Source organism: Pantherophis guttatus, chromosome 13 (genome assembly GCF_059756535.1).
Source record: "Pantherophis guttatus breed Tessera chromosome 13, ASM5975653v1, whole genome shotgun sequence".
NCBI classification, from domain to species: domain Eukaryota; kingdom Metazoa; phylum Chordata; class Lepidosauria; order Squamata; family Colubridae; genus Pantherophis; species Pantherophis guttatus.
In genome coordinates, this window is record NC_142075.1 from 11,669,491 (window position 1) to 11,684,965 (window position 15,475).

The 15,475-nt window shown below is 42.6% G+C and overlaps 1 protein-coding gene across 1 annotated transcript; it reads right to left on the minus strand.

Annotated features, from left to right (window-relative positions):
* Window positions 1-3,021: 3,021 nt before the first annotated feature.
* Window positions 3,022-13,108, minus strand: SELENOS (selenoprotein S). Its single transcript, XM_060694808.2, has 6 exons — window positions 12,965-13,108; window positions 9,014-9,142; window positions 7,253-7,359; window positions 4,835-4,924; window positions 4,660-4,735; window positions 3,022-3,583 (listed from the first exon to the last, which is right to left on the minus strand). Exons 1-6 carry the CDS (start codon window positions 13,020-13,022, stop codon window positions 3,498-3,500), a joined length of 546 nt encoding a protein of 181 aa, XP_060550791.2. The 5' UTR covers window positions 13,023-13,108; the 3' UTR covers window positions 3,022-3,497.
* Between the last annotated feature and the right edge of the window lie 2,367 nt (window positions 13,109-15,475).

Below are 15,475 nucleotides of genomic sequence, written 5' to 3' on the forward strand. Positions count from 1 at the left end.
AGGACTAGGGCTGACATGATAGTCGTGTTCCAATATTTGAGGGGCTACCACAAAGATGAGGTGCTTTCCAAAGCACCAGAAGGAAAGACAAGAAGCAATGGATGGAAACTAATCAAGGAGAGAAACAACCTAAAACGAAGAAGAAAATTCCTAACGGTGAGAACAATCTACCAGTGAAACGGCTTGCCTTCAGATTTTGTGGGTGCTTCATCACTGGAGTCTTTCAAGAAGAGACTAGATAGTCATTTGTTTGGAATGGTATAAGGTCCCCTCCTTGAGCAGGAGAGTTGGAGTAGAAGACCTCCAAAGTCCCTTCCGACTCTTGTTATTCTATCTTCTATGATTTACTTGAATAAGAGCAGGGCTGATTCCTTCTGATCTTATTCATGGTGTAGTCTCTGGATTCATCTACGGGATAACTTAAGTTTTTCCATTTTAATTTCAAATGGAGGAATAATTTGTCTTCTCGGCATCCGAAAGGAAAATTCCCTCTGGCTATTTGTACCTTGGCACACATTTTATGCACCTTGAAGGATTGAAGACTTCACTAAATACAGTTTTGAGTACAAATCCAAAGCCTGAAATGCGTCCAACTATCCTACGTTGTTCACCTGTCAATCACATAATAATTCCGTCAGAGAATCCAGCCAAATCTTGCATTTTTGTCTGCACATTATAAGCAACCACAACAGGGAGTAAAAGCCCTATGGATGAAGCTCGGATGAGGTGGTTTTTGTTCAACCAGATGCTTCCAAGATTATTTCTTTGTCAACCAACAGTGAACCAACCAACTTTTGCCATCTTTCATTCTTAACTACCAACAACAGGAAGCAATTCACAACTTGCTATTTTTCAACTTAAGGGTTGAATCACTTCCAACTCATTCCAACTTTTAATTCTTCAGTATTTAAACTTCATCCGAGTATGCCCAGATGAGACCAAAAGCTTCTATGAACATTAAGTAGCTTTAAATTCCTCAGAGCTAAGTTCGTATCTTATTCCAAAGTATGTTTTCTTTTGACTTATATGAACACAGTCATTGTAACTTATTTGATCATCCATTGTTTAGCACAATCTTCTCCAATCCAGCATCTTAAGATACTGTTATTACTCATCCTGGAGGGAACTCTTGGGCTAAAGGGTGATTTAGGGTGATGTGTAAGCTTGAGGTATAAATAAAACGGATTGCTACAACTGACAAACACACAGACCAAATGCAGGAAAAACAAACTTGGTAAGGAGTAGTAACCATCACTAGCTTTAGGCTTTCTTGTGGCAGAGGAACACACCTTTCCTGACCTAATTTGGATATCAGCTACTAAAATCACACAAAGAAAAAAAACGTGGTCCTATAGACAAATTAAATATACAAAAAGCTTTTGTGAAGAAACTGAACTATTAATCTGGCATACGGACCTTTGCCCGGTGTTTCACGATACTAACAGAATCAGGACCATAAAATATAGGGTGCCAAAGTCAAGAGAGCCTTAAGTATTTGTTAGATAAGCAACCTTCTAGAAAATAGCCATTTCTTTATACACAAGGTGTTTTGTTTCATTTTGTTTAAACAAAAATTCAGTAGACCTTCCACACACTGGAAGCCTATTCTACCTATGTCTATCAAATCCAGGAACTTACCACTTGATAAACATATTTACAATTTTGGAAAGAAAAGTGTGTTATCTCAGATTATCTAACCACAAATATCTGGCTAGCCATTTAGTCAGATACGTACAATAACTAAACGTGAATTGTATAAACAATTAAAGAAATAAAAGTATAAAAGATGTATTGAAATCAGCTCAGCTCTTTGATACGCGAAACGGTTTCCCTCTTAAAATGTGTTTAAACGTTCCTCAAGGTAGAACGGGCTCAAGGTAGAATTGGAAAGTATTTAGTTTACAAGCCTTGATGTAGCAATGGGGTGTAAAAATGTTACCAGTGTTTTGCTACCATGTTTCCCCAAAAATAAGACCCTGCCTTATATTTTTTTGAACCCTGAAATAAGCACTTGGCCTTATTATTATTATTTTGGGGCGCGTGGAGCAAGACGGGGCTCCTCTTGCCGTCTTACCTGATTTCCAGCTCTGTCTCCCTAACCCTAACCAGAGGAAATGATGGGGACCTGCTGCGCATGTGGTTAAATATTTTCAGGGAGGGCTTATTTTGGAGGGGAGGGCTTATTTTCAGAGGAGGGTTTATTTTGGGGGGAGGGCTTATTATAAGGGGATGTCTTATTTTCAGGAAAACACAGTAGGATGCCCTTACTTTGTAATCGTTCCAGAAGATTACAGCGTTCCAGAAGAACCCCCAACTCCAAGGAAAAACTCTGAAGCAAGCATTTTTCAAAGTTCTATTTACTAGAATAGGTAAACTGGCACATCTGGGAAAACCTGAATCTGAGAGATCCAGGTTTTCCCTCAGTAAATCAAAACCCCCAAAACCATCCCCTCACTCCTCAGTCGATCACATGCTCCAATCACCATCTGTCCCATCTCGAGACCTCACTCCGACCACTCCTTCTCCAGATGCCAGATCGCCCTGACCTTGACCGACAGGAAGAATGCTATTATGTCTACAGACAACCCCTCTACTAAATCCCCCCTCCTACTTTCCCACACAGGAGAAGGTGGCAGCATGGAAGCTTCCGGCCTAATATGGCTTCCAAAGTTGACACTATTTTAGTCTGGTCTAACCTGCAACAGACATAACACTTAACAAAAAAAAATAATTGTCCCTTTTCACATAATGATTGAAAAGATGTTGCAATGGTCATAAGAGTAAGGACTGATCATAAGTCACTTTTTTCAGTGCTGTAACTTTGAACAGGCATTAAACGAACGGCCGTAAGTTTAGGACTACCTATATACATAACCTAGTGTTACTGTGATGCCCCAGATTGTTTATAAATCGATTAGACAAATACATTTAACCTGGTTTAGAACAGAATCCCATTCGCACCCAATCAGCCTCGCATCCATGTTCAAACAGGGTTTGGTTCCATGTAAACGTACACAGGACTGCAGCGTTAAGACATGTTTATTAAACTAGAGCACATAGTTTTCTCTATAGAAAAAAAGCTAAAGAAACAGATCTCTTGCAAATGCTATGTACAGTATCTTTGTTATACAAAGCAGAAAGGATAAAAAAAAAAAAAGAGCAAGAACTGCCTCGCTCAGTGGTTGCTAATCTCAGTTGCCCTCGTGGTGTGGTCACCATTTAGAAGAGCCACGTCATCCAGAGTGGGTTGCTACAGCGAACAAGCAGTGAACTTCATTTGCATCGGTTTCCGTGACTTGGTGGGAACAAAAACTCCGGAGACAAACTCTAAAATTCACAGACGGGCATGGCACGTTTAAAAAAAAATAAAATAAAAATCACCGATCTTCTTTCTTGCCCTTTCTCTCCAAACTCCCTACAGCAAACAACCCACAGACAGCCACTGGTTGCGAGGCAGAGTTAATGCCCTCCGGTGTCAAAGGGAGACACCGGGAGAATTAGCCTCATCCACCCGAGGAAGGGCCTCTGCGTCCGGGTCTCCACGAACAAGTCCCACCACCTTCTCCAGACAAGGGGTTATAACCTGGGAGAAGAAAGAGGAACTTCATCACATGATTTTCCACAGGGGACAAGGGTAAGGAAGGACATACATTAAAGCAAAGTCAAAGGGAAATCTGGATTTCTTCAAAACCAGTATAATAGCAACAAGGCAAAACAAAACAAAACTTCCTTATAGAAATAATCCTGTGTATGTAGAGAAATCTGGCATCTGTATGCTAAGAAACCTTACACAAGTAGTGTAAGTTTAATGAAAATTTCTAGTTTAATGAAAAAAAGGACTAGGGGAGACATGATAGCAGTGTTCCAATATCTCAGGGGTTGCCATAAAGAAGAGGGAGTCAAGCTATTCTGCAAAGCACCTGAGGGCAGGACCTGCAACCGTTCTTCATATGTTTTAGCCTCCAGTCCCCTAATCATCTTTGTTGCTCTTCTCTGCACTCTTTCCAGAATCTCCACATATTTTTTACATTGTGGCAAGCAAAACTGAATGCAGTATTCCAATATTTTACTTTCTATGTCTTCATTACGGAGCAAACGCAGGTCCACCCAGTGCTAATCGCACACCCAGGATCACCTAAACGTAAGGCCAACTCTGAAAGAAGTCAGCAGCATATATTAAAATCAAAAGGGACACTGCAAAGCACCAACATTCTTCAACAAGATACAGAAAAGATTTGGAATCTGGGCGCTCCATAGGTTGATTAATCAAACTTCGTAGCATACTTTGTGAGCATCTTCATGCTGACCAAGATTTGAACGTGTGATTGAATCACAAGTAGGGACATACAAAACTCAAGTGGCCCAATAACAAAACAGAACCTGTTTTGCAATAATGAAAAATAAATAAATAAACAACTGACTCAGGAACAATAGAATCAGCACACTACAGAAGAAAAACAAAAATTTTCTGGAGGGAACCACCGGATCGTAAGAGTTTTATATTCAATGTTTCCAAACCATGAGATGCAGAGCGCGATGGAAGGAAGCAAGGAGTACCATGTTGAAAAGTGTTCCACCTTCCAAGATCACTTATTATTAGACAGACGGACAGATGGACACACATGCACACGCACACACAATTCTTGGTTCAGAACTTACCCTCCCCTCGTAAGGGCTTTCTGGTGGGTTTCAGCTTTACAACAGTTGTCGACGTGGAGGCTTCAGGCGTCGGTTCCTGAAATTTAAATTTAATGAACAACTCATTCAGTGACCAGATTCCAGCTCATCTTTTCAAATATTGAACAGTTCTCTCAACTCGGCAGGAAAGACCAACCTGGTTGTGTTGGAGAGTCGCCTTGTAGCTTTTCCCTTCCTGCATGCTTTCCCACATGGCTATCTTTTGCTTTCTCTTCTCCTCTTCCAGCTGAAGAGCAAAATGTGCACGAAGATTAGAATGAAGTTATCTTTCTACAGAATCGCAGAATTTGGGCGCCCCCCCCTCTCCAGGCTGTATCCAACTATCTCTTAGGGGGAGCCTGGAACCCCTACAGAGCGCGTCCCTGGGTGGCAGATTGGGGGACCCTACCCAGTATAGCTTTTATGCTGTAATGGTGGGTTGGAGGGAATCAAATACCTCCCGTGGTGGACCAACAGGCCTGGTGAGTGGCAGCTGGCTTATTGCTATTGACTGAAGGCAGAGACCACATTGGTCAGAACGGCTTCAGAAGAACAGCCCATGGTGTGGTGGCCGCCACTTGAACACATGTGCACAGCGGTGTAGAAAGCAAAGGGAAGACTACTACACTATAGATTTCCCAGGAAAATCATGTTAATGGCGGCAAAACCTAAACCAGGCTGTATACAGGCTTCCCAAAGCAAAATAGGAAGACCGCAGAAAGAAAGGAAGTGGTTGACATCTCTCTATGGCTTTCTACATTTGGCCTTCTCAAATATGATAGACTTCACCGCCGATAATGCCAGCCAGCATAAACTAAAGGGAATTACTGGAGCTGAAGTCCAACATGAAAACGCAAAGTTGGGGAGTATGGCATCCAATGAGCAGGCTTGATGAAGGCAGGCCAAAATGAAAAGAACTACCTGTCACACCCATTTTACTTGGGTGTGGGATTGGTTCAGTGGTGGGTTGCCCCCGGTTTGGACGGGTTCGCAAGAACTGGTAGTAAAACCGGCGGGAGGCTCCACCCATTGACCCGGACGTCATCATAGGTGATCTGCACATGCGTAGAAGAGTGCGCAAATGAGCGTGCACACGTGGGCACGATGCGAACCAGTAGTAAAGGTAAGTAGAACCTCCCCCTGGATTGGTTGTATTCTGAGCCTGACACTAGCATCAGGAGACCAGAATTAAATATAACAGCCCCTATGCCAGTGTTTCTCAACCTTAGCAACTCTATGACATGTGGACTTCAACTCCCAGAATTCCCCAGCCAGCAAGTCTGGCGACGGCATTCTGGGAGTTGAAGTCTGCACATCTTAGATTTGGCAAGGTTGAGAAACACTGCCCTATGTAGAAGTGCACATATTTCTTTTTATGCACAAGAGTTGCTTTTTCAGGAAAAAAGCCTCCAATGAGGCAAGCAAAGTAGCTTGAAAAGTCATGAAAACGTTCTACGAAATTAACATTTTTGCAGCTATAAAAAGAATTCTTTCAGTGCTTAGTCCTAGGGAAATCCTTAAACCAGAAGAGATTTTACTGCACCTTTTCCCTTCAATATGAAGAGAAAGGAATAAGTAAACCAGCTGATTTTGATGTCACAGGAAGCTATTTTCATGGCCAGAGAACGAAACAAGTTATTTGGAATGGAAGAGGACAATTTGGACAATTGCTGAGATAGCATGGTGAAATTAACAGAGGACTAGAATTTAGAAATAAATGTAAGTATAATGATAGAATATTTATTGTAAATAATATTATGGTAAGAGGTTATAAAAATGTCAAATAAAATACTTAGAATGATAATTATATAGAGATTAGTGTTAGAAATATGGAAAGCATAGCTACGAATATGATAATGTATATTAGAAGACATAATAAAATATATAATGTAAAAAAAAATGTGGATGTATACCAGTATATCACTGTTGCAAAGTTTGAAACTGTGATGTAAAATGAAAAAAACCTGTATAATAAAAATATATTTTTTAAAAAAAGAAATTAACAGAGTGCAGCTCACTTTTCATTCCCCCCCCGCCCCGCCCCCCCATTTTTTAGACGGGAAAGAATATATACTGTGCTGTGTCCCAGGCCCCCAATGTTTTCTGAATATTTCAAGCCATTATGCTGCAGCCAAGCAATCCAAACTGACCAGATTCACATATTACATTAAGTTATGGTTTACTTTACCAACTCTGATGGACAAACCAGAGTAACCTGGTTCATAAAGCACACTAAACCGCTATGTCTATTTTACATTCCACCATCACATTCCTGCCTCCAACCATCAAGCCGTATGGTTTAGTGCAATGTGTGAATCCAATTCATCGCAGGGAGTGCCTTGTGCCCAAGCGCAATGGAATAGAAACTCCGGTGCCACATTCTAAATTAGCTCTTTCGAACAAAGATCCCAAATTGTATCTTAAAATTCTATTTATGGTACTGATTGTTCATTTTTCAGATTCTGAATAGAAAGCACACTGATAGCTGCCGGTCTTATAATGTTGCTGCAGGCAGTAGTAGTTCTGTAAACAGCTGCTTTAGTATCTGAAACAAACCCATCTGGCTGAGACATACCATCTTCTGTTTTTCCTTGAACTTCTCTGCTTGGATATTCAATTGTTCCTGCATCTTCATTCGGGCAGCTAGAAGAGCTTCCTGTTGTTTAACCACATCGTCTGGTTCTGAATCAATCCCAAGAGAGAGTTAGCAAAAGCTTAAAAGTCTGCCAGAAATCATACATTTGCCCTAGCCTTGTGGTTTTCACCTCTTCCGATACCAAAACCTGCCTTAATTTCATTTGCCACCTACTGCTTAAGAGTTAATCTCTTCTAGCTGGCTTAATAGTTCAGCAGAATAATTCAACCTGGAAGTTGTAACCATTCCTGTTATCCTTAGCCCTCTTTGAGACAAATATGCTAAACCAAAACCAGAAGAACTGAACAAAGCTACTTTTCTGGAATAAAACATGATGAATCTGGAAAATGGAAGGGATAAGCAGGACTGGCTGACCCAGAACATTATAAGTTTACTTCTACACATAGACAACTTCCCTGAAGCAATACCAGCAGACACACATTCCACGAATTTAAAAAAGGGATCCATCCAGTGGTGGGATTCAGCCAGTTTGAGCGAACCAGTAATTAAATTGCTGGTTGGCCCCGCCCCTTCCCACCCCGCCCCTTCCAGGAGTCCCCACGCGCCTCATTTTGGTTCCCAGGTAAGTGCAGGGAGGGGTCTCCCGCGGTGCCCCCCGTGGCCCGATTTTGCTCCCAGGTTGTGTGTGCAGGAGGCCAAGTGCTGCCTGTCACACCCCCTGGCCATGCCCACCAAGCCACGCCCACAGAACCGGTAGTAAAAATTTTTGAATCCCACCACTGGATCCATTCTTTCTTCCAATCATAAGAGAAACACCCAGTTTGGAATTTCAAGAACCAGGGATTCTTGAATTATATTTTGCCTCTCACGAATCACAGAAGAGGGATACCTCATCCTTAGTTCTGTGAAGATGATGATCACATTATCTATTAGCAACAGTAGCAGATAAATAGCACGATACGAACAAGCCATTACTGCAATTTTGTTGCAGCTTTGCAGAATAAATTAAGTAAAATGGAGATTCTTGCTCTGAGGACATTCTACCTGGAGACATAACAGTCGAGGAGTTAACATCATCTTCCCAGTTTTCATAGGCTTACCTACTCTGTTCAAGAAGAGAAACTCATCTTGATACTACCGTATTTTTCGGAGTATAAGATGCACCAGAGTATAAGATGCACCTTAGTTTTTGGGGAGGAAAATAAGAAAAAAACTGATTGGCAGGTGGATCGGCCTCCCAGAATACTCCCAGTCAGCTGTTCCCAGAAGTGAATTTTAGCAACAGGTTCTTTGGTTGTGAGCTCTGTGCCTTGCTTTTTTTCCAGTCTCTGAAACTTCTGAAACTCTGCTTCAGAAAAAACTTTTTTTTCTGCCTCTGAAAGCCTCCGAAACAGAGCTTCAGAAAAAAAAGCCTCTGAAGCTCTGTTTGGGGACTTCTTTTCTGAAGCTCTGTTTGGGGGCTTCTTTTCTGAAGCAGAGTTTCTGATGCTTTTTTCAGCCTCTGAAACCTCCTTTTGAGAAGCTGGGCGGGGCTACATTAGGAGTATAAGATGCATCCAGATTTTCACCCTCTTTTTGGGGGGGGAAAGGTGCATCTTATACTCTGAAAAATACGGTAATTAATACCATTTATTTTTTTTAGAATTGGCCATAATAAATGTACCCCGATCTAATGCATAAAGATCTAAAGTTGTGCAGGCATAGAGAGAACAGTCAGTCAAGAGCATTATTCATACACACCTATAGCTGTTATAGGCACACTGGATCCTTTAGCGCCTTGAAGATTTTTTGAGAGTTTTTGTACGAGCAGATAAACGGCAATAAGAGCGAAGAGGATGTACCAGCCATAGTCTGAGAACAGTGAATTTACTGGAAGGGAAGACAAGACAAGACAATAATTGAATTTGGATACAGGCAAGAACAACTTGGGATTTGGTCTGTTGCAACAGTAACATGGCAGTGAAAAAATACAGCTATGTTCAGGGTGGATTTGATTTAAATCAAGTCGATTTAAATCACAATTTAAATCTTTTTTTTAAATTTGATTTATATGCCGCCCTTCTCCGGAGACTCAGGGCAGCTTACAATGCGTTAAGCAATAGCCTTCATACTTTTGTATATTTATACAAAGTCAGCTTATTGCCCCCACAAACTGGGTCCTCAATTTACCTACCTTAGAAAGGATGGAAGGCTGAGTCAACCTTGAACCTTAAATCACTGGTAAAAAGGCTTGACTTAAATCAACCCAATTTAAATCACAATTTTTAAGGAGCACCTGTCATCTCTCTCCCACAGCAGCTCGTCCTCTGACTCACTGTTGACACACCAACAATCCTAATATTGCAGAATATACAGCCTCATGCTACAAAACTAAGCTCCATTTCATGCTGAATAAACTAAATTATTAATGTATCTTAAATAGAAAACTATCTTTAGATAGATTTTTACTCCAAAAGCATTTTATTAAAATAAATTTGATAAAAATCAAAAAAATCTGATTTAAATACCGTAAAAAAAGAATCTGATATTTTTTATATTTTAAAAAAAAAACATTGATTTTTATCCACCCTGGCTGTGTTAAGCTAACGAAGGACCAAATAAAAATATAAAAACATTAATCCATACATCTATGGCATCAGATATCTAGTAATTTATCATGTACAGCCAGCTGCTCCCTTTGCTAGTACAACACAGCAAATTTTGGCTCGTCCTTTGCAGGTGCAGCTGACTTTCAGTTCAAGAAATTATTCTATTTTTTCCCTGTATTTACAAAGAACAATTTTATTTGGATATTGTTTCATTTTGTAAATGAAACTATGAAACTATGATCTCAGTGGTAACAATTACTGTAACCATTCCTTTTCCACTTTTCAAAAAATGTTTTCCTCAAAGAACAAAACATACAGTACATGCAACAAGAAAACTAAGAAAGGAAACAATTAAAAATGATACATCCAAGTGAAACATAAGTAGCAAAAACTCCAAGAGTCAGAATTTTTTTTAAACTCATAACTTAATTCCCAACACTTCAATCCAGATATACTTTTCTACTGCCCCCATTTCAACAGGCTAATTTGGAGAAGTAAGGCACATAGTGTAGTAGAAACTAGGATCCCCAGAAATACTTTCCTCTTTTTCAAAACATAGAAATAGAGAAACATAGATTTGGAAGGGACCTTGGAGGTCTTCTAGTCCAACCCTCTAGGGGGCTTAAGGAGCAAACCCTATACTCATACAAATGGCTATCCAATCTCTTCTTAAAAGCCTCCAGTGATGGAGCAGCCACAACTTCCAGAGGCAAGTCGTTCCACTGATTAATTGTTCTCACTGTCAGGAAATTCTTCCTTAATTCTAGGTTGGCTCTCTCCTTGATAAGTTTCCATCTGTGGACTTCTTATCCTGTCCTCAAATATTGAAAAATAGGTTGATCCCCTCTTCTGTGTGACAGCCCCTCAAATACTGGACTTAGACTTAGAATAATAATAATATTTATTGTCACTGCACAACATACGTACAATGAGATTGGTTGAGCTCCCTCAGTGCACCCCCCCCCGAACACAATATAACTCACAGTGAAGACAGAAAATCCCTAACCCAATAAATCATATTAACAACTACCCAGGCATATTGCACCTGTGTGAACATGTTACGCCGGCCCTGCAAGTCCATCATACTACATAGTTATGATGTTCTTTCACATTCATAGGACAGCACTCCAGAGGGTCAATGTCATTGCCCAGAGGTCATGGGTTGCCCTCTCCCCTCTTTGGAGGAGCTTTATAGCTCCCGCTGCCTTAAGAAAGTTCAAAACAGTCTTAAAGATCCATCTCATCCTGGGCACCCCTTTTTTTTTTTTGGAACTATTACCCTCTGTACCCCATGACTATCATTAAGTGTTGTACCTTATGATTCTTGATGAATGTATCTTTCCTTTTATGTACACCGAGAGCATATGCACCAAGACAAATTCCTTGTGTGTCCAATCACATTTGGCCAATAAAAAATTCTATTCTATTCTATTCTCTTTTCTGGCAGATGGTACAGGATAATAAAAACAAGGACAAATAGGCTGAAAAACAGCTTCTATCCCAGGGCAATAACCATATTGAATTCTACGGTATAATGCAATATCGGGTTTTCCGTTTCAATTATATAGAATGTAAAGGATGTATGTTTGTGTTTCTTTTATTTTTATAGTTATAAATGTACACTGAAGACAGCATTTAATTTCGTCATGCCACGTCCAACGACAATAAACTAGTTCCCTCATTTAGGCATTATACGATTTAGCCTAAAGACACCCTTTTATCCTCTTTGTTGTCTTTTCTCTCTCCTTTCATGCCATTTCAAGGCTCCTCCTCCTCTTCCAACAACAACATTAACACTCTGGCTGGCAGCATTCATCAGCCATACAATTTAAGTATGTGCCCCTCTTTGAGAAGTGGAAGGAAAATCTACCTTTAAAAAAAAAAAGAAAGAGTGGATCCTGCTCAGCAGGATTCCAGTTTCTCCCCCTCCTCCTCCTCCCCCCTCCTCTACCTCTCCTCCTCCTTCCTCCCTCCTCCTCCCCCCCTCCTCCTCCTCCCTCCTCTACCTCTCCTCCTCCTTCCTCCCCCTCCTCTTCCTCCCTCCTCCTCTACCTCTCCTCCTCCTTCCTCCCCCTCCTCTTCCTCCCTCCTCCTCCTCCTCCCCCCTCCTCCTCCCCCCTCCTCTTCCTCCCTCCTCCTCCTCCTCCCCCCCTCCTCCTCCTCCTCCCTCCTCTACCTCTCTTCCTCCTTCCTCCCCCTCCTCTTCCTCCCTCCTCCTCCCCCTCCTCTTCCTCCCTCCTCCTCCTCCTCCCCCCTCCTCCTCCCTCCTCTACCTCTCCTCCTCCTTCCTCTCCCTCCTCTTCCTCCCTCCTCCTCCTCCCTCCTCTACCTCTCCTCCTCCTTCCTCCCCCTCCTCTTCCTCCCCCCTCCTCCTCCTCCTCCTCCCTCCTCTACCTCTCCTCCTCCTTCCTCTCCCTCCTCTTCCTCCCTCCTCCTCCTCCTCCCTCCTCTACCTCTCCTCCTCCTTCCTCCCTCCTCCTCCCCCTCCTCCTCCCTCCTCTACCTCTCCTCCTCCTCCTCTCCCTCCCTCCTCCTCCTCCTCCCCCCTCCTCCTCCTCCCCCCCTGCTCCTCCTCCTTCCCCCCTCCTCCTCCAGGGGGTTGGACTAGATGACCTACAAGATCCCTTCCAACCCTGTTATTCCATTCTATTCAATTCTTGCTTTGCCCTGTTATTTACACTCGTTATTTATGATCAGGCTTTGGTTTCTGCAAGGCAAGAAGGGACGTCACCCGGCCCCACCTCCGCTGCGTCCCTTTATGACGTTCGCTTCCAAAGCTCCAAAGCCCACGCGGCTCAGAATGATGGGAACTGTAGTCCCCCAACTCTCTCCTCTCGGGTGGGGGGGTGAGAGAGAACCCCAGTGTTGTGGCAGAGAGACTAGATTCACCCCATCTCTGTGAGAAATGTGTGTTAAAAGGCGCAACCGCGCAAGCCAGGCTGTCTTTTCCCCCGTTCGCGCCCGCCCAAACCCTTAGGTACGATAGACTGCTCTTGAACATGGAGGCTCGATTTTTTTTTTTTTTTTTTTTTAGCCCTAGATCCGGGAACTCCTCCCACGAAAGCCCCGAAGGGACACAACCCCCACGCAGATTCTCCCTCACCTGCTTGGAGGAAGAACTGGACTCCTTCCTGGGGATCCGGGGCCACGTTACCCGCCATCCCGCCGAGAAGCCGGACCTTCCCTCAGACAGAAACATCCGGGTTCCTTAAGCCCTCGGACGGCCAGCCAATGGCGACGCCGCACCTCGGAATATCCGTCACCCAATGAGGCCGGTCGAGCCAATCGGGAGGCGAATCGGAGGAGGAGGCGGGAGAAGGTGTTTAACCAATCAGGAGGAAGGGGTGGGGGCAAGGTTAAAGATGACTAGGCTGAACGGGGAAAGCCCGGCTTCTCCAGGGGGGCGGGGCTATCTTGGAGGCGGGGCGGGCAGGCAGGAATCTGATAGGCGCTTTTTGGGGGGGGGCGGAGTTTGGCGTAGATCGCTTGGCTGGAAAGTTTGAGTTAAGAGGAAATTTATATCCAGTTTGCAAAAGTTGTTTGTAAACAAATCGCGATGCGTTTTGTGCACGCAGTGCAGTGGCCCGGGCTTATATAAGAACAGAATAGAATTCTTTATTGGCCAAGTGACTTAGGTGGCTCAAGTGGCTAAGGCATTGAGTTCGAATCCTTAGGTGAGCAGGGGGTTGGGCTAGATGACCTCCAAGGTCCCCCTCCAACTCCGTTACTGTTAAGTGTGATTGGACACACAAGGAATTTGTCTTTGGCGCGTAGGCTTTCAGTGTACATAAAAAGAGAAGATGCGCTCGTCAAGAATCGTAAGGTACAACGCTTAATGATAGTCATAGGTTACAAATAAAGCAATCGGGAAACAATATGAATATAAATCGTAAGGATACAAGCATCAAAGCTGCGGTCATAAGTGGGAGGAGATGGGTAATAGGAACGCTGAGAAGATTAATAGTAATAATGCAGATTTAGTGAATAGTTTGAGAGTGTTGAGGGAATTGTTTAGCAGAGTGATGGCGTTCGGGAAAAAACTGTTCTTGTGTCTTGTTGTCTTGGTGTGCAGTGCTCTATAGCGTTGTTTTGAGGGTAGGAGTTGAAACAATAAGATGCAGCTCAATACGTGCGCATGAAAATGCATTTTGTTTTTTTATACAGATGTGGATGCACGCAAACACGTTTTATACATACACACATACATATATACATACACACATATACATCCACATGTATACACACACACACACACACACACACACACATATATATATATACACAGAGGTAGTCTTCATTTTATGACCCCAATGGAGCTCAAAATTTCTGTTGTTAAGTGAGGCATTTGTTAAAAACGAATTTTGCCCCGTTTTATGACCTTTCTTGCCTCAGTTCTTAAGTGAATCACTGCAGATGTTAAGTTACTAACTCGGTTGTTAAGTGAATCTGGCTTCCCCATTGACTTTGCCTCGTCAGGTCACAAAAGGGGATCACGTGACCATGGGACACAGCCAACAGTCATAAATATGAACCCGTTAAAATTCGAAGTATGAATTTTGATCACCTAACTATGGGGATGCTGGAAAGTTCATTAACTGGGAAAAACGGTCAGAAGTCACTTTTTTTTTTCCAGTGCCGTTGTAACTTTGAACTGTCACTAAATGAACACAACAGTTCGAGGACTACCTGGATATGCAAAGATAAATACGCCCAGTATGCTTTTCGTGTTTTGAACTCCTCTATAACAATCGTTCAGGATCGACTGAAAGCTTCTAAAAAGGGATTCCTAGCCTGTCACTAGATTCAAGGCAGAGCAATCTCTTGATCTCATCAGATTTTAAAACCAAAATGTCTCTCCGACAGGATATTCACATTTGTACCAATTACACATGTGTTCTGACTAGTAGCAAGGGGCTTTAAGGACAGATATTTCAGTTCTTTCCTGGGTGCGCCACCAATTAGCTATTGTCACAAGAACCCGATCAAAAGTTTGGCACCCGAGTCAGACAATGAGGAGGCTGGAGAAGATGTGGTGCCAGAGGCGGGGATTCAGCCAGGGCCTTCAGAACCTCCAGAAGCTCCCATAAGTGAAGAGGAAGAAGAGGAGGAGCCTCTTCTCGATGCACGGGCGCGCAGAGCTGCCAAAAGGCAGGAGTGGCTCCTCAGGAGGAGGTCTCCTCGAGAGTAAGGCTTGGGGCTAATTGGCCACTCCCCTAGCCTATTTAAGGAGGAATGCCAACTGAAGCAATTTGCAGGGAACAACTTCGTTCACTCTCGTGTCCTGATCTTAGTTCTATCAGCTTCCTGCAAATTGCTTCTGGGCTTTCTGCCAACCATAGTAAGATTACGATTATTTATTCTTTGGATTCTTGTAGGCTGTTAAGAAAGTTAATTAACAGCCTTTGTTTGAAAAAGACTGATTTAATTTAGTAAACTAAGGTTTGTACAGACTTTGTGTGTGCTGCGTTCTTTGGGGTCCGTAGCTGGGGCAGAACATTTTCATAACACCACTGACAAACAAATCCAAACATATATACCTTATTTGGTTTATCACGAGCCATATAACAATTTTTTTTAAAAAAATCAGGAAAAAGTAAAACAGGTCCATTCACCA